At 37.6% G+C, this 21,837-nt stretch overlaps 1 protein-coding gene across 6 annotated transcripts; it reads left to right on the forward strand.

Moving 5' to 3' along the window:
• Positions 1–139: 139 nt before the first annotated feature.
• Positions 140–20,355, forward strand: LOC132107696 (nuclear mitotic apparatus protein 1-like). Of its 6 annotated transcripts, none has more exons than XR_009424342.1 (24): positions 140–240; positions 989–1,038; positions 1,332–1,417; positions 1,513–1,592; positions 2,199–2,284; positions 3,063–3,131; positions 3,287–3,377; positions 3,462–3,609; positions 4,252–4,388; positions 4,505–4,616; positions 4,701–4,818; positions 4,898–5,038; positions 5,151–5,264; positions 6,896–10,492; positions 10,584–10,793; positions 10,893–11,056; positions 11,148–11,433; positions 12,254–12,461; positions 12,852–12,988; positions 13,064–13,390; positions 18,333–18,419; positions 18,591–18,809; positions 18,971–19,048; positions 20,140–20,355. XR_009424342.1 is itself a non-coding variant. In XM_059513852.1 (24 exons), exons 2-23 carry the CDS (start codon positions 997–999, stop codon positions 19,012–19,014), a joined length of 6,471 nt encoding a protein of 2,156 aa, XP_059369835.1. In that variant the 5' UTR covers positions 140–240; positions 989–996; the 3' UTR covers positions 19,015–19,048; positions 20,140–20,355. The 6 variants fall into 6 exon arrangements, 4 of the variants coding, with proteins under 4 accessions (XP_059369835.1, XP_059369833.1, XP_059369836.1 ...); XR_009424343.1 differs by having other exon boundaries at positions 18,971–19,038; XM_059513852.1 differs by having other exon boundaries at positions 19,003–19,048.
• Positions 20,356–21,837: the final 1,482 nt, after the last annotated feature.

The raw sequence follows: 21,837 nt of genomic DNA on the forward strand, positions 1-21,837 counted from the left end.
TACTTTTTTGCGTTTTATAACGATAACAAAGAGCTTAGACATTTGAAAAACTTCCTACAGGGGCGTTGCGGAAGAAGCTGCGTTTCCATTGGCTACTTTAATTTGAGTTAGCCAATGAGAACGGGGCTTTGAGTCATCACGTGATGACCAACAGATACAGTCGACGCTGCGTTTGAATTTGAAAACGTTTCAGTCAGAGTTTCGATGTGTTTCTTTGCTTCATCTCACCCTGAAATCACGGTAAAAACATTAAATTCATTATAGTATCATAATTATTTTCAGCGTTTTATGAGGGCAGTGTTTATGCCACGATGATATGTAACGTAATTAGTTTAAACTGCGATAAGGTTAACGGGCAAAATGTTAACTTCCAGAGTAAACAAACAAATCAAAACACACTTGACTTACATTGCTAAAAGTAATTATACTGCAGATATTGTTATATTGTGTTTATCTGAACTTGATAACACTTTGGGAAGCTTATATAAAGGCTATTGATATGCACCATATGTTACTATATATGATGGGTGAATATCATATCCATAACTTACTTGTAAATGGAAAAAATGTAAACCCTTCTTCAATATATTTTTATGTTTGTTAAAATGTTTCAGAGCTTCAAATGCTTCAAAAAAATTATTTATAATTCTTTATAACTACAGCTTTGTTACTTGTTGTTGTTTTTTTTCTCTTTAATGTAAACTCTGCTGGTCTCAATGGGAGTGTCTTACATTGTTAGTTCCCTGTTTTGTTATGTAAATTAAGCAATAATATATATATATATATATATATATATATATATATATATATATATATTCGTGATATTCAATTTGGCCTCTTTTATCCAGAAGTCTAACAATCTGATAATTGTAAACATTAAGCTTGTGTTGTTTTCCAGGTATAATTGTGTCACTGAATATTATATATTGATTTGTTTCTTCTCTCCACCTTATTTGCTGTAGTATTTTTCAAAATATGTTTTTTATAGAGTCCGCCATGAAGTTTAATATGAAAAAGGCGAGACCGCTCTTGGCATGGGTAAGAATGTCATCCAGTTTTGTTTTATTTTAATGTACTCAAAGAACTGCCAAATATAATATATTGTTGTAATATAATAAAATAATATATTTATTATTCTTAGATGATAGGTAAAAATTGATATCCTGAATGCACTGTAAGTCGCTTTGGATAAAAGCGTCTGCTAAGTGCATAAATTTAATTTTAATTTAATTGTTGTTCACAGTTATTTAGTCTGTTGACATGTTGGTTTTATAGTCTAAAACATTGAAATGTTTCTTCTATAAGATGTTTGACTGTTGTTCTCTTGACAGATGAACACCCTGTTTCCAGAGAAGCATGGCTGGGAGTTCGTTCCCAAGAGAGATGGGCTTCGGCTCCTGAAGATCTGCTTCAAACTGTGAGTTGACATTTGAGACCCTTGGATGGTAAATATGGAAATACCTTTATGACTAGCACTAACACATCTGACAAATGCTTTATCTGTTACTTTAGAAGGGGATCCGAGAACACTGAGGATTTTAAGACTTTATCACTTTACAAAAAAGTGGAGATCATTTTCAGTGTCTTGCATGGTGAGTTTCAAAATGTTGTCTTTTTAGGTTTTACAATTTGATGCATATGTTCTTCATCTCTTGCTTTGCATCAGCTGTCATGGATAATAATGCTAGATCGGACACTTAAGAAATGAATGAGAAAACTTTTAGTGGTGACATTATGCTCTGTTGAAACTATTTGTTGTATAATGTTGATTAACACAGAATATACTTTATATTTTTTAACCTCATGACCATGTCCTTTAACATTTGCATGATATGCAACATGCAGCAATTTTTATATATATATATATATGTGTGTGTGTGTGTGTGTGTGTGTGTGTGTGTGTGTGTGTGTGTGTGTGTGTGTGTGTGTGTGTGTGTGTGTGTGTGTGTGTGTGTGTGCATTTAGCAGACACTTTTATCCAAAACGACTTTACAGAGCATTCAGGCAAACATTTTTTTTTACCTAACATGTGTTCCCTGGGAATCGAACCCACAACCTTTTGCGCTGATAATGCAATGATCTACCACTGAGCAACAGGAACACTCTGTGTGTGCGTGTTTATATTAACATATACAAATATAAATGTTCCTATTTAAAGATAATATTTCCTGCTCACAACTTCTGTCTTACATATACAGATGATTTTCACCTCACCAAAAGACAGAGTTCCCTCATCTTACAGAGGATCAGTGGAGGGATTGACCTGGAGCTTCAGCTTGCTAAGGTATGAATTTGTGCTCTTAATCGGGGGTTTACAAACTAAATGGATAAATAATGTAGGGCTGTGCAAAAAATCGAATGCGATTTTCATGCGCTTCTCATCATTAAAGGTGCTCCTGTAATTCGTAGTATATCTCCAGCACGTGCGTTCAGATCAGGGTTGCCAGGTTTTTACAACAAATCCTGCCCAGTTGCTTCTCAAAACTAGGCCAAAACTAGCCCAATCGAGTTGCCAGAGGGTTCCCCGATAAAAATTTCGTCCCGGGGTTAAAATATACGTTTTTTGGCAGGGTTGCCTTGGTAAAATTCGCATTTTAGGGGCTAAATATCACGTCTTTGGGATTGGGGTTTCTGGAAAACAACCAAGGACTTGGCAACACTGGTTCAGGTGGAGCGGCATTTACTGCACGCGAAAACACGATTGGGCTAGTTTTGAGAAGTAATTGGGCAGATTTTACTGACTAGATGCGCATGAAAATCTTCTTTGATTTTTTGCACAGCCCTAAAATAATGTAAGCATTAAAGAGTCAGTTCACCCGAGAATGAAAATGCGTCCATCTTCTACTCGCCCTCGAAGCATCCTATGTGTATCTGACTTTCTCTTTCAGAATAATCCAATCAGATTTATATTAAATATTGTCCTTGCTCTTCCATAATTTAAGAAACCTTTGGCGAGTTCTCTAAAATTGTGACTGTGTTCACATATACCAAGCGTATTTCTTAGATGAATTGTTGCTTTAATGATAATGCAGGTCAAATGTTGTGCACTTATTTGTGTGCAGGTGGCGCTTTTGCTTTGTTACTGCACTTTTAAGAAGGGCATTCTGCTCCCAATGGATTCAGATGTAGAGGTGAGTGTTTACTAATGACCGCATTCGGTCACTTACTACATGCTTTGCTATTCTAAGCTCCCTATCTAGTGTTACTGCATCAAAAATATTGAAATTTAAAATGTTCACCCTCTAACATAGGCTCTTATTCATCTCTCTTTCTCTGTCTGTGTCAGTCGGACCTTACATCCATGTTTCGTTTTGTAAAAGAGGATGCTGATGGTCTGTGTTTAGAGGAAGGCCTAGATCAGTTTCTAGCCCAAGACTGTAAGTAGTCACATTGCATTGTGAATTGGAAAAATCTATGCTCGTCTATTAATCATTTATGTGTCACATGCATGCTCTCTGTAGCTTTTATGAACGTTGTGAACTCTAGCAGTGGAAGCATTAGCAGCTCACTGTTATACTCAGATGACGAGTCTCCGATCATAAACCGGTCCCAACGGCCTCCCAGAGTTCAGTTTCAAGACCTTTGTACAGTGGCTTCCAGCTCGGACGGGTCAGTGTTTTTTTTTTTTTTTTGCTTGCTAAAGGACAAAGCATTTTCTTGACTAAAACCATTAAAAAAAAGTTAAACGAATCACTGTTTTTAAAAGTTGTAATTGTATGGAAACAAGTATGGCAATGCTAATAGAAAACACATGTATTTACTTTAAAATCAGCATTTTGTTGATTAATATAACTGACTTTTTATATGTTCAAATATTAAGGAATATTCTGGGTTCTTAATATTGCTCATAATATTGCATACCACAAAACTGAGTTCCCACTTTTTCTCTTTTTTTTATTTAATTCAAGTAAATCTATGAAAATGTATTTGCAAATGTTTGCTTTTGGTAAAAAATGGCTTACAAATTTTTTCTGTGCAAAGTTATATACATTTTACAACTATTTTTGCCATGAAAATGCAGTGGTGTTAATCTTTAAAATTACTGTTAAAATTATTTAAACATTGTTTATAAGTTTTAACAACTCAATGACAGAATAGTATTTTAAGCTTGAAATATTCATTGCTTTTGGGATATTTTGCTTTCAGGGAAGACAGAAATGTTGCTTGATGTTGGAAACATGTAGAGTTGCATATGATAGTTTACTGAAATAAGAATTCCCAAATAATACCCTTACATTTCTTGATCTCCAGCTCTCCAGTGCAGGATGTTATGAGCACGCCGCATTTCCAGCTGAAGAAACTCCGGAAAGAATTGGCACATGAGGGAGACGTGAGAGACGAGCTGGAGAAAGAATTGACCAATCAGATCTGCATCATCTCAGAGAAGGGTACAAAAGATCTACCCATCCATCACCATGTTTCCTTTGATTTAATTATGCTGTCTGGAGTGAATGAGATATAATGCAGTGAATTGGTTGAACTTTTCTCTCTCTTCTGCACACAGAGGGTGTGATTTCACAGTTACAGCACAGGGTGGAGCGAATGCTGCGGGAACAAGGAGAGCTGGAGAAGGACCATAAAGCTGCACTTCTGGAGCTCCAGGAGAAGAACGAGAGGTGAGGTGCACTAAAGGTCAAATTTGGGTTTCAGGTAATTATTAAAAAAAAAAAAAAAGTTTAGTGTCTTTTTTTCTTGAACAGTCTTCTTCACAGAGTGCATGAGGTTCTAAAGCAATGCCAAGACTTAAAAACAGACAACTCCCAAAAAGAGAGAAAGATTGATGAACTGACAGAGGAGAATGGATCACTTACTGCACAGGTGAAATGCTGTTTCCTTGTTTTGAAGTCCTGCTTAAAACAATGATCAGATCATTTTTACCTGTCTCTGCTCCCATCAGGTGCGCAATGTCTTCGCTCAGCTGGAAAGAGCAGAAGAGGAAGTTGCTAAACTCACACTGGCTCACGAATCTGCACAGACTGAGTGGAAGAGCAGAAAAGAGTTTCTGGAGAAGGAGCTAAATGAGGCCGTCACACACAAGGTAGATAATTTCTAACATATTGTAATGCAGTCTTTATTCTTGTCATGTTTTGTATTCTTTGTACTCTCTGGTATTAAACTGTGTTCGGTGTTTTTTGGTTCTCTTCGTGCAGGAGAGTCTGAGTGAGCAGGTTCAGATACTTCAGGGAAAGATCTCCGTTCTGGAAGATGAACTACAGAGAGCTCAATCTCAAGAGAAAGGAGAGGTTTTGGGGCCCATCATGGAGGTGAGATGTCTATCTATCTGTAAAAATATATATATATACATGTATATACAGAAAGGCTGTTCTTACTTCAGAAGAAAGCAATAAGAATTGTGACTCAAAAAGGTTTACGAGACCACACAAATAAACTGTTTTTAAAATTACAGACCTTGAAATTTAATGATTTGGTCAAATTTAAAATAATACAAATTATGTGGAGAGTGAAAAATAATTTGGTGCCAATACATATTCTAAACAAATTTAAGTTAATCATAGACATTAACAACAGAAGAAAAGGCAATTTTTGTGTACCATATTCACGCACCTCATAAAAACAAAAAGGGTTTCTTGTAATTGGGATCAGTTTATGGAATTCTTTGGACATTGTTCAAAAATCATGTAACACGATTGTTCAAATAAAAAAAAATTTATTAAAAAAATTTACTTGGAAAATATGAAGGCAGTGAAATATAAGAACCAGTGTTTGACAATATTGAAATTGTCAGTTATCTAGATGTGAAGTAATATTGACATAGAAAAATAAAATAAAAAATAATAATAATAAAAAAATAAAAATAAATAAAATACTGCGAGCCGTCTGTTCATTGCCAGATCAGATTATTGTAAAAAGGGGCAGGAAATTATAAGACTATGTCTTCTTCATGCTCCTATTCAGCATTAAATGTTTTTTTTTTGTTGTGGATGTGATTTTTTTGTGTGTGTTGTGTCTGTAATAACTTCATTGCTGAATAAAAAAGTACTTGAACTTGAACATGATAAAAGCGGTCGTTTGTTTGCAGTCTTCAAGTATTTAAATCCAAAAGCATCAATGTTTTACTATAGTAAGTGATACATTGATCATAATGAATGAATTGATCAGGATTGAAAATTAGTCACCAAAATAAAGCGTTATGAACATAGCCTGCCTATTCAGTCGAGTCTCTGTCTGTTCATTTGTAGTCACAGTAGCCTATATACATCACATTTAGAAAGAATGATTATTTCTATATTTTTATAAAAGCTCCCGAACAAAAAAACATTATTGAATTTTTATGACAGGTTACGCAGAGCTAAAACTAAAATAAACTCTCGAGACGAGATTTATGACAGATAAAATTTTACTAAATAAATACAGGATTGGGACAGATAATAAGAAGCTGATTTCTTCCAAGTGGTCGCATTTACCATGTTTACTATGGTAATGTTAATGCCTAGCGTGCATAGTCTTTTGCATCGCTTATAAATATTTCTGCCTTTTATGCTGATTATAATTCACATCAGATTGGATTTTGCCCCGACATTGGAAATGCGGCTCATGATGATCAGAGACCAATCGGCAAATTTGGTCTAACCTATACTCTTTTCGAATATCACTCTGGGATTATTAATTACCACAGAGAGTCAGGACCTCGGTTTATTGTCTCATCTGAAATACTTTGCTTTTTGAATGTATAGTGTCCTCTTCACTGAACTAGGGTTTGTTAAAAGTCTGTTAAGAGTCTGAAGTTCACATCATGTTGTAGCAGTACCTTTACATGGATTCACTGTGAAATGAGAAATATTATAAGACATAAGTTTAATTATGAGTTGAAAATATCTTACTGTAGTTGTCTAGTTTTAACAAAACTTTTTTTTATCTCTTTTGATTTTCTCAGTGGGAGAAGCTTAAATGGGAGTTGGCAGATCTGACTCTAAAACTCGCTCAGCTTCAGGATACGATTTCCCGTCTTGAGAAGGAGAAGGCAGAAGTTGAGGCTTTGTTGGCTGAGGAGAGAGGCTCTTTTGAAAAGGAAACCAAAAGACTCCAAATGGTGGTGTTCGATCTGGAGCAGTCCATCAATAGCATCCGTTTGGAGAGAGAAACACTGCAGGAGGCTTTACGTACACAGAAGGAAATGCTTACCACACAAATATCAGCTCTGGAAAGTGATGTTTCTCGCCTACAACAGGTGGAAGTGGAGTTGACAGCAGAGATAAAAACCTCTGCAGACCTTCGCCAACAGAGAGAGGAGCTGGAAGGGAAGGTAGCCTCTTTAGATAAGATGGTTCATGCTTTGCATGCTGAGATCCAGGGTTTGGAAGTGGAAAGGGCATCACAGCAGGATGCTCTGAATGCCCTTTTTGTTGACTTGCAAAGTGCAAGAGCCAAAATTCAAGATCATGAGAAGAAGCTGGAAGAGCATCAGAAAGTGGTGCAAGAAAATGAATCTCTGAAAAAGGAAGCATGCATATTGCAGCAAGGTCTTGATGAGCATCTGCAGTCCATTGGAGACCTTCAGGAGCAAATAAATATTCTCAGACAGGAGAAAACAGAGGAGGAGAACAAAGTTAGTCAGGCTTCGACCAAAATCAAGAGCCTCCAAACACAAATTCTGGATCTGTCCCAACAGATTTCCCTAAAAGATGAAGAAATCAGAAATCTGAGGAGCGAGTATGACAATGTAGGGCACGAGCTGAGGCTTGTTAAGGAACAAAATATTGAAATAAATGAAATGATAAAATCAAATCGCAAAGAGCATGAGGACACAGTTAGGAAACTTCAGCAAGAGCTTGACTCTGCTTCTTCACTTGCTTCAGAAAAACAAGAAGAAATGCTGGTTTTGTCAGTGGAGGTAACAACTCTTAAAGAGCAGGTCTGTCGTTACAGTAAAAATGAAGTGAAGAAACAGCAAGAATTGTCTGTTTTAGAGGCTCAACACAATGTGTTGAAGGAAAACATGACTTCTATTCAGAACCAGTTGGCTGAGGTGACAGCTACAGCTTCACAGAAGGAATCTGAACTCCTCTTGCTTCAACAGGAGCTGTGTCATCAAGAAACCCTGAGAGGAAAATCTCAGGAGCTTGAGAAAGCCAGACGTGAGGAGCTTGAGATGACTGTGAGTGAACTTCAGGCCACAATCCTAGAGGTAACCTCTATTGTCTCAGAGAGAGAAGCTTGTCTGAGTTCTCTTCAAGATGAGATGAAAGATCAACAATTGAGGGCCAAGCAGTGTGAAGATGATCTACGTAATGAGCTGATGGAGAAGATTGGAAATCTACAAAAACTACTAAATACTGCCAATCATGATGCTGCAGACAAAGACCATCTTCTGCAGTCTTTAAATCAGAAGCTGAAGCAGGTGGAATTGCTGTGCCAACAAAAAGAGAAAGATGTTACTGAGATGCACCAAGCAAAGGAAGAATGGGAAATGAGGATTACTGAGCAGAAACAACAACTGAATGAATGCCAGCAGAAACAAGAAATTCCTGTGTTACAGGCTGATTACAATGTTTTGAAGGAAAACTTGTCTGCTCTTCAGAGCCAGTTGGTGGAGGTGACGAATACAGCTTCCCGAAAGGAATCTGAGCTCATCTTGCTTCAACAGGAGCTTTCCCATCAAGTGACCCTAAGAGAAAAAGCTCTGGAGATTGAGGCAGTCAAGGGTGAAGAGTTTGCGAAAAAGTTGAGTGAGCTTCAGGCCAAAATTGTAGAGGTCTCCACTCTTGCCTCTCAGAGAGAGGCTCAAGTAATTTCCCTTCAAAATGAGATGAAGGATCAACAATTGTGTGCCAAACAGTCTGAGGATGATCTTCGCAGAGAATTGGAGCAGAAGGTTGGCACACTACAAGGAGAACTGGATACAGTCAATCGTTGTGTTGTGGATAAAGACAAACTGCTGGGCTCTTTGGATCAAAAGCTCAAAGAGATGGAAGGGCTTTTCCATCAAAAAGAGAAAGATGTCCTTGAAATGCATCAGGCAAAGGAGGAACTGGAGAAGAGGATCGTTGAGCTAAATGTTGAGACGCAACAGCTTTCTGAGTGCCAGCAGAATCTGGAAATATTAAGCAAGGAAAGAGACCACTTGTCAACTGAAGTGATTTATCTTAAAGAGGAAATTTGTGGCTACCAGGACACTAAAGTGCAGAAGCAACAGGTGATATCCGTTTTAGAAGTTGAACGCAACACGTTAAAGGAGAACATGGCTGTCCTTGAGAAGAAGTTGGTGGAGGAAACAACTGCAGCTTCACATAAACATTCTGAACTTCACCAGCAAGAGAGCCTTAGAGAAAAGGTACAGGAGCTTGAGACTGCCAAGCGTGAGGAACTTGAGATAACGGTTAATGAACTTCAAGCTAAAATCCTAGAGTTCTCCACACTAGCCTCTGAGAAGGCTTGTGTTAATTCTCCTCAAGATCAGTTGAATGCTAAACAGTCTGAAGATGATATCCGTAAAGTGTTAGAAGAGAAAGTTGAATCCCTTCAGGGACAACTGGAAACTGCCAGTCGAGACGTCTCCGACAAAGACCAGCTTCTGAAGACTTTAGATCAGAAGCTGAAGCAAATGGATCTGCTGTGCCAGCGAAAGGAGAAAGATGTCCATCAGCTGAAGGAGGACTTGGAGAAGAATATTGGCGAGCTTGTTGTTGAGAAACATCAGCTGGTAGAGTGCCAGCAGAATTTGGAAACTGTGAGAAAGGAAAGAGACAACCTGTCAACTGAAGTAACCTCACTCAAAGATGAAATCCGACATTATCAGGAAAAAGAAGTGCAGAAGCAACAGGAGATTTCTGTTTTAGAGGTTGAACGTAACACACTAAAGGAGAACCTGGCTACTTTCAAGACACAAGTGGCAGAGTTGACAACTACAGCTTCTCAGAAGGAATCTGAGCTTCTGTTGCTTCGAAAAGAAAAAGAAAAGTCTCAGAAGCTTGAGAAAGATGTAAGAGAACTTCAAGCTAAAATACTACAGGCCTCCACTCTTGCCTCCGAGAGGGAAGCTCAATTAAATTCTCTTAAAGATGAAATAAATGATAAGCAGTTAAGGGACAAACAGTCTGAAGATGAACTCCGCAGAGTGCTTGAAGAAAAGATTGCAACCCTACAGAAACAACTAGAAACTTCCAGTTGTGATTTCTTAGACAAAGACCATCTTTTGCAATCCTTGGATCAGAAGCTGAAACAAGCGGAACTGCTCTGCCAACAAAAGAAGAAAGAAGTCCTTGAGATCCAACACTCAAAGGAAGACCTGGAGAAGAAGATTGGTGAGGAACTTGATGAGAGACAACAAAAACTGGAGGAGTTCCAGCAGGATTTAGAAATCATGAGAAGGGAAAGAGACAACCTATCAACACAAGTAACCTCTCTCAAAGATGAAATCCAAAGTTACCAAGAAAATGAAGTGCAGAAGATTTCTGTTTTAGAGGAGGAGAATCAGGAACTCCTGGAGCAGCTGAAGACAAAGTCAGAAGTGGTAGAGCACTACAAAGCACAGGTCTGTTTTGAATTAGATCTTTCTATGTTTCTTTCATGAGAAATTGTTTTGGACAACCTCCAGTCTGACATGACTTGCTACACTTCTTCAGGTGGAGAAGGCCATGAATCACTACAACAGTAAAAAGCAACTGCTGGTGGAGGCTCAGGAGTTGAATAAAACTCTCGAGCATTTGTTGGAGGCCAGCAAGAGTGAAGTCAAAGTTCTGGAGACGAAACTGACACAGGCTCGTATGGAACTCGACCAGGCGAGCACCAAGGAGAAAAACCTGTCGACCAAAGTGAAAAGCTTGGAAGCACAAGTTAGTTTACGGTTTAATATTAAAAGAATGTGGAAATAAGACTTGAGAGAATTTTGTGTTTCCTGTCCAGTTTCATGTCTAATTGTGTGCTTGTCGTAGGTGGACTTTGCTGACAGGCAACTGCGAGAGCAGAAAATGATGACTAATGACAAAGAGAACATGAGACACCGAGACAGTCTGTACACCAGAGTCCAGGAGAAACAGCAGGACATCAGTACAGACAGCTTGGAGTTTGAGCCAAACGATTCCCTCAACGCTAACAGGTAATGCAATGAACCCAATCATAAAAGCTTCTCACAGCGTATTCCAGGTAATTCATGCAGTGTCATTGTACAATTTTTCCCAATTTGGCAGTTGTTCGTCAATACTGGGTGAATCCAGCACTCCACTGGTACGTAGTTCTGAGCGTTTGGCTGCTAAACGTCGTGCCTTGGGGACTGAATCCCTGGAGACTCTCTACTTCACACCTATGAGTCAACAAGACAACAAGTGTAAAGGGTACCAGAACAACGACTTTGAGCACAAACTAGAGTCCAGCATCACTTCCATTGGTGATCTTGTGGTTGACTCTGCAAAGAAGCCCACTGCTTCGGCTCGCAGGCATCGTACTACACAGGCTATCAACATCACCATGGCTAAGGTAGGAAATGCACTGCCTCTTTCTTGTCTTCTCAACTTTATTGGGTTAAAAAAAAAGTTATTTGTAAAGTAAGTCCCACCTTCAAAATTAAAGCCAATCAGCAAAATCACTGTCAGGTCTTCATGTGAAACTATGGTTTGACCAACCTGAAATATACGCTATTTTAAGCTATTTGAGCACAAGAAACAACATTTGTAAGACAGTTCTTGTCAGGTGCTATTGCAGATAAGAAAACTTTCTTTTTCATATGAGTTTGGCAAGAATTTTATGAAATTTTGCTTTTTCTGCATTGAAGTTGTATTTGCATGACTATGTATTGCTTCCTAAAGGGGAACGGTAAGTAAACTGTAGGGATGTGATAATGCATTCCAAGCCAGTTGAAAATCAATAATTATGTGACGATTCAAGTCAGTTGAGACGAATCGCGATGTGGTTGGGGTTTATATTAATGTCTGTCTTAGGGGAACTAACTGACTTGAGAAAAGTTTATGTGGTGTTTTCTTTTATTCTTGCTTCTGTATAATACATATTAAAGTAGTTATGAGTGCCACCTGCAGTCAGAGAGTGAAACTGTGCTCTCATTCAGATTTAGAAAATATACAATTCAAGGTCTTCTCCACCTTTTATTTAGAATTTGCCGTAAAACTGTAAAAAAAAAAAAAAAAAAAAATCATATCAATTGTGAGTTGAGTGAATAGTTACATCCCTAGTTAACCGATTTGTCTTGAAATGCTTCTTGAATGCTTCTTCTTTTCTTCTCTCTGCTACTGTGTCGCAAAGGCTCTAAAGTGTTTTTGTTCTTTTATTTTTGCTTGTTTAGAAAACATCAGGATGTGGCGAAGGCGAGGAGTCATTTTATAGTCTGCACTCTGCCCAATCTCAGCCCAACTTGGCAGGCCAACATTCACGGCCGTTCTCCATGGACCTCTCAGAGGAAAATGCTGCAGCAACTTTATCAAGAGCAGACACCCTTCAGCGTCTGCCCGGTTATCGCAGAAGCACCGTGCACAACGCTGGCCTGCCAGGAGGTGAAATGTTGTCATTAGACTTCATTGATTATAGTTCATAGATGCAAACCTATTTTTGAGATCAAAATAGGTCACCTATGAGATTTGCTTGGATACAAGGAGAAGGTGTTTTATCGGGGAATGTGAGGTGGGGGGGTGTTACAAGGGTACTTGTGATCTTACAAGGGTAAATAAAAAACTGGGGCAAGTTGCAGACTGGTCATAATGTTTTATATTCAGTTATGAAAAGGTTAACTGGTCTTATTTGTATTGGAAAAGTAAGATTGATAACAACTTGAGAACTGCTAGTAAGTATAGTGTAGTATTTTCTTCACTCTTTATTAAACTAAAAACTAAATTATTGTATGAACTGTCCATTCAATATAATAACTTATTTTGTGTGTTTTGTAGCCACCAGTACGTTCTTTATTGGAGCAGAGAATGAACCTGAACATGCTGCGGAGGACTGGATGCGCATCGCAGAACTACAGTGGCGAAACCAGTCCTGTCTGCCTCACCTGAAGAGCAGCTACCCGCTGGAGTCCAGGGTAAGCTGGGAATAGTTTGCTTTTGTTCCATTGTTTGTAGAAGGCCAGAGTCAAACTACTGTTCTTCCTCGACAGCCCAGTCTGGGACCCTCATTCACTATAACGGATGAGGACCTGCGAATGGGTGACCCAAGTGAGACGATCCGACGTGCGTCCATGATGCCAGGTCAGATCCAGGAGTCCCTGAACAATCGCCGCTTCTCCCTTGTGCCAAGTTCGAGCCAGAGCTCTGCCAACTCCAGGCCCCAGCGTGCATCCATGCTGCCGGGTCAGATCCAGTCCAGCACTGCTGCTCACCGGGCCCCTAAAACAAGCTCAAACCTACGTGCTTCAGAAAATAAACGCAGCCCGCTGGCTCCCAAACGCCCCGGCTCTCAACTACAAGCCCCAGACACGCCTGAGGTATGAGTGAACAAAGACCCCTGTTTAGACTAAATAAATGTTTATTTAAGGAAATATGAAGGGGCAAGTTTTTTTTCAAATATAACAAAGGAAATGTGACACTAATATGACTGTTGTGCAATAGATTTTAATTCTCAGACTAAAACTTCTAGTAATCTCCTAAAAAATTTTTAATAATCTAAGATAACACACATTTTCTTCATCGTTTTGATTTGTTTCCAAAACAAAAAAAACTAAACCAAAGGAATCGTGGTCAATTATAAAATTATTTATTGTTACATATTCATTTGACTAAATTGTAAAAGATTAATCAAACGGTTAATATTTGGTGAACACTATTTTTATGATAAATGTGTATTAAAGGGTTAGTTCACCCAAATATTAAAATGATGTCATTAATTAGTCACCCTCATGTCGTTCCAAACTGATAAGACCTCCGTTTATCTTCAGAACACAGTTTAAGATATTTTAGATTTAGTCCGAGAGCTCTCAGTCCCTCCATTGAAGCTGTGTGTACGGTCTACTGTCCATGTCCAGAAAGGTAAGAAAAACATCATCAAAGTAGTCCATGTGACATCAGAAGGTCAGTTAGAATTTGTTGAAGCATCGAAAATAAATTTTGGTCCAAAAATAACAAAAACTACGACTTTATTCAGCATTGTCTTCTCTTCTGTGTCTGTTGTGAGCGCGTTCAGTGGCGCTGTTGACGTGTTATCTTTGTTATTGGGCGGACCAGAAAACACGTCATCAGCGTTTTACGTCAACAGTCACAGCAGTCACGCTCACAACAGACCCGGAAGAGAAGACAATGTTGAATAAAGTTGTAGTTTTTGGACCAAAATGTGTTTTTGATGCTTCAACAAATTCTAACTGACCCTCTGATGTAGGGATGTGCGATATGGACCAAAAAAACCTATCACGATTTTTTGATCAATTTTGCGATTTTGATTTTAATCACGATTTTGACACACACAGACATGCTTTACAGTCATAAATGCATTCAGTATAAATTTTAAAAATATTTCCAAAAGAAAACCAATGAGAGCTTATCAAATGTCTCTAGAACATACATAAGGCAAAATAATCACTAAGTAAAGATGTCAAAAAAATGTCTAGACATATGGAAAAAAATTTAATAAAACCGTGTTCAGGGATATTTTTTTTTCTTGCCATGCATTGGTCATAGAGCTCACTGTAGCGGTGCCTCAGGTGTTATATGTTTTGCCCAATATATTTATTGCCCAAGGTTCACACGTACTCCATCTGCAGTGTGTATACAGTGAGTTATGTGTACGCGGTTCAGAAGCAGCAACGAGAGCGCATTATTGTAACGCGAAAGCACATTAAAATAATGCACAAGCGCGAATCTATCCACTCGCATCAGTGATGCGCGGGACAATGTATTAATAACCCGCACCCGACCTACGTTTTCAACTAACCCGCACGCAACTCGGACCGCAAAAAAATAAAAATAAAATATTGTACCCGACCCGCTTCCTGACCCGCATTTTTAAAAAGCAGTAAATGCTCATCGTAGGGTCATTGGGCCATAGGAACGTAGGCAAAACTAACTAGGCCAAAAACTAAAAACAAAACAAACCTTATAACCTTAACAAACCTTAATATATTATAATTTTGTCAAGAATTATAAAAAATCGTCAGTAAGCTCATCATTTGTATTAAAATACAACCCGAATTCCGGAAAAGTTGGGACGTTTTTTAAATTTTAATAAAATGAAAACTAAAGGAATTTCAAATCACATGAGCCAATATTTTATTCACAATAGAACATAGATAACGTAGCAAATGTTTAAACTGAGAAATTTTACACTTTTATCCACTTAATTAGCTCATTTAAAATTTAATGCCTGCTACAGGTCTCAAAAAAGTTGGCACGGGGGCAACAAATGGCTAAAAAAGCAAGCAGTTTTGAAAAGATTCAGCTGGGAGAACATCTAGTGATTAATTAAGTTAATTGATATCAGGTCTGTAACATGATTAGCTATAAAAGCTTTGTCTTAGAGAAGCAGAGTCTCTCAGAAGTAAAGATGGGCAGAGGCTCTCCAATCTGTGAAAGACTGCGTAAAAAAATTGTGGAAAACTTTAAAAACAATGTTCCTCAACGTCAAATTGCAAAGGCTTTGCAAATCTCATCATCTACAGTGCATAGCATCATCAAAAGATTCAGAGAAACTGGAGAAATCTCTGTGCGTAAGGGACAAGGCCGGAGACCTTTATTGGATGCCCGTGGTCTTCGGGCTCTCAGACGACACTGCATCACTCATCGGCATGATTGTGTCAATGACATTACTAAATGGGCCCAGGAATACTTTCAGAAACCACTGTCGGTAAACACAATCCGCCGTGCCATCAGCAGATGCCAACTAAAGCTCTATCATGCAAAAAGGAAGCCATATGTGAACATGGTCCAGAAGCGCCGTCGTGTCCTGTGGGCCAAGGCTCATTTAAAATGGACTATTTCAAAGTGGAATAGTGTTTTATGGTCAGACGAGTCCAAATTTGACATTCTTGTTGGAAATCACGGACGCCGTGTCCTCCGGGCTAAAGAGGAGGGAGACCTTCCAGCATGTTATCAGCGTTCAGTTCAAAAGCCAGCATCTCTGATGGTATGGGGGTGCATAAGTGCATACGGTATGGGCAGCTTGCATGTTTTGGAAGGCTCTGTGAATGCTGAAAGGTATATAAAGGTTTTAGAGCAACATATTTAGAGCAACACGAACTCTTCAGCAGCTGGAAATTTATATAAGGCAAGAATGGGACCAAATTCCAACAGCAAAACTCCAGCAACTCATAGCCTCAATGCCCAGACGTCTTCAAACTGTTTTGAAAAGAAAAGGAGATGCTACACCATGGTAAACATGCCCCGTCCCAACTATTTTGAGACCTGTAGCAGAAATCAAAATTGAAATGAGCTCATTTTGTGCATAAAATTGTAAACTTTCTCAGTTTAAACATTTGCTATGTTATCTATGTTCTATTGTGAATAAAATATTGGCTCATGTGATTTGAAAGTCTTTTAGTTTTCATTTTATTAAAATTTAAAAAACGTCCCAACTTTTCCGGAATTCGGGTTGTAGTCTAGTCTGGCTATGTCTATTTGTATGTTTCTGCAAGGTCAGCAGACATTGAGGCTCGGGTTTGTTCCGAACAGAGCTTGTGAGCGGAGAGCGCATTTCTGAATATCCCGATCCGCTCGCTCATCCCGTGGGGTCTCGCTCAACCGGAAGTCGTGGCCTAATGGTTAGAGAGTCGGACTCCCAATCGAAAGGTTGTGAGTTCGAGTCCCGGGCCGGCAGGAATTGTGGGTGGGGGGAGTGCATGTACAGTTCTCTCTCCACCTTCAATACCACGACTTAGGTGCCCTTGAGCAAGGCACTGAACCCCCAACTGCTCCCCGGGCGCCGCAGCATAAATGGCTGCCCACTGCTCCGGGTGTGTGCTCACAGTGTGTGTGTGTGTTCACTGCTCTGTGTGTGTGCATTTCGGATGGGTTAAATGCAGAGCACAAATTCTGAGTATGGGTCACCATACTTGGCTGAATGTCACTTCACTTTCACTTTCACTTTCACCCAGAATGGCCTGCTGGTTCGAAAATATGCAAGGAGTCATTTTGTTGTGTAGTAATAAACTGGTGTTTTCTGTGTCACTGCAAAGATGAAGTTGACGATGCAAACTCGCCATGAACGCCAGAGAGAAATGCACATTTCATATGGATTAAATCATCAGAGAGTAGCCCATTTATTTTTGTTTGAATATTTTCGTTAAGAAGACATTTCAAGCTTTCTGTAATGTATAGCTTATATTTCTCAAATCTGTGAGGTACACGCTGAGTTTAGTTCACATGCAATGCAAGTGATCGTGCTGGCGCTTTATCACATTGTCTGCTAGGCAATATATTTGCTTCTTATTTATTAAATACGGGCAACTGATTGATAAAACATTGATCAAAATTAAGATACAATTTATACAAAACGAAACTGTGTCCTGTGCACTATCAACTCTCTCCGTGCTCACGCGCAAGATATTAAATCTTTTCGCACCTTTCTATTTATAACCTTTTCTGTTCTCATCTTTTTCTGATCCGTTTACATGGGCTCGAAAAAAAAGACTACGCATCACAGACTGTGTGTGTGAACCTGGAGTTAGGCATATGGTCTAACTCTGTTCTCGCGCTCCACTTAGGCGCGCTGCATCCTGATTGGTTCAGATAACATACTGCGGGAGGTCAGGGCAGCGGAAAATCGTGCTATAAAGCGATTTAGAAATCGCGCACACTCAAATCGCGATTTTATTTTGATTTCGATTAATGGTACAGCCCTACTCTGATGTCACATGAACTACTTTGATGATGTTTTTCTTACCTTTCTGGACATGGACAGTATACCGTACACACAGCTTCAATGGAGGGACTGAGAGCTCTCTGACTAAATCTAAAATATCTTAAACTGTGTTCCCAAGATAAATGGAGGTGTCACGTATTTGGAACGACATGAGGGTGAGTTATTATTAATGACATAATTTTCATTTTTGGCTGAACTAACCCTTTAAATTATAAATCAAGAAAAATGTAAATGGACAACACTGAATTTATTTAGAAAAATAAAAAATGTCAAATTAATTCAATGAATTCAATTTTTTTAGACATGCTTTCTGTTTATTAAAGTTTAATTAAATCATTAAAACAGAATCCAGAAATTGTTTTAATGAAAAAATAAATAATAATAAAACGAATAAAAAGTTATTCTGGAACAAATTGAACCATTAAATTTAAACCAGGAAAAAAAAAAAATAATTGGGAAAAAGCTCTGTTTACAGGACCAGAATTTCAGAATTGGTTCTGAATGTCTTTGAAACAATCTAATAAACTGTAATTGTTACTAAATTGTAAAACTGTTGTTCACAAGTAATGGTGTTTTCACAGATGAAGAAGCTGACAAGTTGCTTCCCGCGACCATTGACACCTAAAAGCATGTTTGGCAGCAGTCATAATAGACCTCCGAAGTCGCCGGTAAGATACTTTTATTAGACGTCTGTGGTTGTTACTAACCTAGACTTTAATTGAGAGTAAACTTGCTTACTCTATTAAAATTGCTCATGCAAAATTTACTAAAATGTAATTTTATGAGTGCATTTCATAGAGTAACAATAATTGTTTTCTCTCACTTTCTTTCATCTGTAGGCCGAACGAAGGCAATCTGTGATGTTCACTGTTGTAAATACTCCAAAGAACAGCGGTCGTGGTGACAGCAGGCTGCAGCGTGGCCTCAACAAGCTGCGAAACAGCGCTCGTAAATCTCCCGCCGTGGCCAGTCGTGCCCTGCATTCAGCTGCGGGCGCCAAGTCTCCTCTGAGAAAGTCTCCCCGAAACAAATCCCCCAAATCCTCCAATGCCAAAAAGGTAAATAAACACGCTCTCTGTAATCATTAACCTAAACCATGTGACTTAACTGCATCTGATATGCAGTCCCAGATGGCAGAACATGCCATAGTAAATATAGCCCAATGCCTTTAAAGTACTTTATTTATTTAAATTCAAATAATTGTGGTTAGAATTCGCAGGTGTATTAAAAGCATTTGCTGTGTGTGTTTAGGAAACACAGTGACTCGCTCCGCTGATCTGTGCCTAAGTATTAAACTGTATGTATCTGCTGTTATGTGATGCAGTAACACTCAACACTGCGGGTGTCTTTACACTGTGTGGGATTATTTGACTCACTCTCTGGTGTTAAAGGAACATTTCACCCAAACGTGAAAATTTGCTGAAGATTTACTCATCCCATGCCTTCCAAGATGTAGATGAGTTTATTTCTTCATCATATTTGGAGAAATGTAGCATTGCATCAGTGTCTCACCAATGGATGCTCTGGAGTGAATGGGTGCCGTCAGAATGAGACTCAGAACATCTGATAAAAACTTCACAATAATCCACAAGTAATCCACACCACTCCAGTCCATCAGTTAATGTCTACAGAAGCCAAAAGCTGTTTGTTTTTAAAAAGAAATCCATATCCATAATCCATAATAACGCTTCCTCCAGTGGAATAAGTCCATCACCTGTTGTCCTCGCTTTACAATTGACCAAAATGTTTATTTAGAAATGTTTTGAACTGCTTTTATTTGAAATCAGTTATTGATCTGTGCATATTTCTCTCGTGAGTCAGTGAGACTTTTTCATTAGTGAACAATGTTATGGATAAAGGAAATAACAAAAAAAAAAGTTTAAATTAAAAAACAGTGGCTTTGTGAGTTTGCTGGCTGGTGTGACCTAATTTTTATTTAATGGAATTCTACTAAAATATAATTTTTATGGTAATTTTTTGATATTACATTCAATGCAAAACCTTATCAATTAAATGTACTTAATTTAAAAAAAGTCTTCTTTTTAAGTATTTGCATAAAAAATAAAATAGTATAAATATTAGATCAGTTCTAACCAAATTAACCACATCTGAAGTTGTCACATGGCTGTTAATTTATATAGATAATGTATAAAAAATAATCACAGTTCATTTCTGTAAAGGTTTGCTGGTGGTCTCACTTCATTTCTGATCATTTCACCTGATGTTGGTGTAACTCCAGATCTATTCTTGAGTAACATCTAGTGTGTCACTTTCAAAATTAGATTTTTTTTTTTTCAGCCCATTTCTGTTGTAATTTCTAATTTCATTCTCAAATGTATTTTAATGCATTGAATTAATCTCCTGACTCCTCTTTTTTTCTCTCCTCAGACGAAGATCAGGATTAAGGTGTAAATTTGAGGATTTTTAAATCCAAAACCATCTGTGTCCTTTTCTTTTTTTTTTAAATTTGCTTTGCTTTTCTCTTTTCAAATAAATTATTTTTTATTATGGGATGCAGTGGTCTTAATTACTGTCTTGTTTATGCAACTGGCTGTATAATATTTAAGTGTATTCCTTGTTCTGTAATAAAGTCTATTATATTAAGTCTTTGACAGTTTTTTCAGCTGTTGCTAAATCGAAGCAGTTTATTAATGTAGAAAAGTTTCTACTGAAAGTGTTTGCAGAATTGGGAAACAGTGATATTTGCAGTTCTGTTTTATGTTCAGTGCTTTAGAAATGTATTTTTTTTATTATTAAATTAAAGTTATTAGAGTTTAATAAAGAATAAATGAGCTATATAATGAGATATATAATGTTTTATAATTTTATAATGTCTTTTTAAAACGTGTAATTTAAATTTACAGCTGCAAGATGTATATTTTGGATGTCGAAGTACTCTGCTTGTATATTAAAATGTGAACAATTAAAGATTTTTTTTTTTCTTACATAATTTTCAGTTTTTGCCAGGAAATTTGAGATAATGAATGAACAAGTCAGATAAAACTTATATTAATAGAATTTATGTGAAATGTGTTCAGTATCAGTGGATAATACAAGATGATCAGATTATGAGAGACTGTAAAAGCGTTCAATATTAGAAATTTAATGATATTAAAATTCTGATTGTGTGAAATGTTCAGACAACCAGGTGTTCAATAAAAAGTATTTATACTGGGATTCATAATCTGAATACATGAAGTCTGATTTGTCAGATGTGTAAGTCCTTTTAGCAGTCAAGCTCTTGATTATCAGTGGATTGCATTAAGACTTAACTGTATAGTCAGGTAAAAAATTATTGTATATGAACAAGATGACTAAACATATGTGCAGTTTTATTATTATTAAAGTAATTATTTAGTTTTCGAATGATAACCTAGCATAATTTACGATTATTAAAATATTTGATAGAAAAGCATTGAAACTCCCAAGGATAAGGATATCGTCTGTGATTTATCTTTCTTAATTTATACAGATTTATTTATTTATAGACAAATTTAAGTTATAGACGTTTTTTTTTTTTTATGACGTTTCGGGGAAAAGAGTGTTTCCATTGGTCACGTAATATATAATAGCCAATGGACGCAGAGGAAAAAGTTTTTTTGTTGTTGTTTTTTAAGATGACGTCATCCGATATATAAATGACTAATAAACGCCAGCTGCGTCTTTTGTTATCATTATTATGTTTTGTAGGTGACAAGAATACAGCACAGGCCTGTTGTTCAATCATAAAGTTACGGTAAACATCTCTCATTCTTTAATGTGTATTATACCTGCCGTTATTGATCGAAGAGGAACCAACTTGTAGTGTTTGAAACCATTTATGTTAGAAACTGTCATCATTTCGCGTTTCATGTTTTAAAGTGGTAAAGAGTCTTTAAATACCTGAAGATGTACCGGCTAATTATAGAGTTTATTTTTTTTTTTCATGTTACAATTGCTGTCATGATGATTCAGTATTTGCTTGTGTCTATGGGACGGGTTGCCAGGTTTTCACAACAAAACTAACCCAATTGCGTTTCGACAGGGGTTCGCCGATTAGAAAAAAATCGTGTTCCTAGGAATAAAATACACGTTTTTATAGCGGGT

This window comes from Carassius carassius, chromosome 28, assembly GCF_963082965.1.
Source record: "Carassius carassius chromosome 28, fCarCar2.1, whole genome shotgun sequence".
Classification (NCBI taxonomy): domain Eukaryota; kingdom Metazoa; phylum Chordata; class Actinopteri; order Cypriniformes; family Cyprinidae; genus Carassius; species Carassius carassius.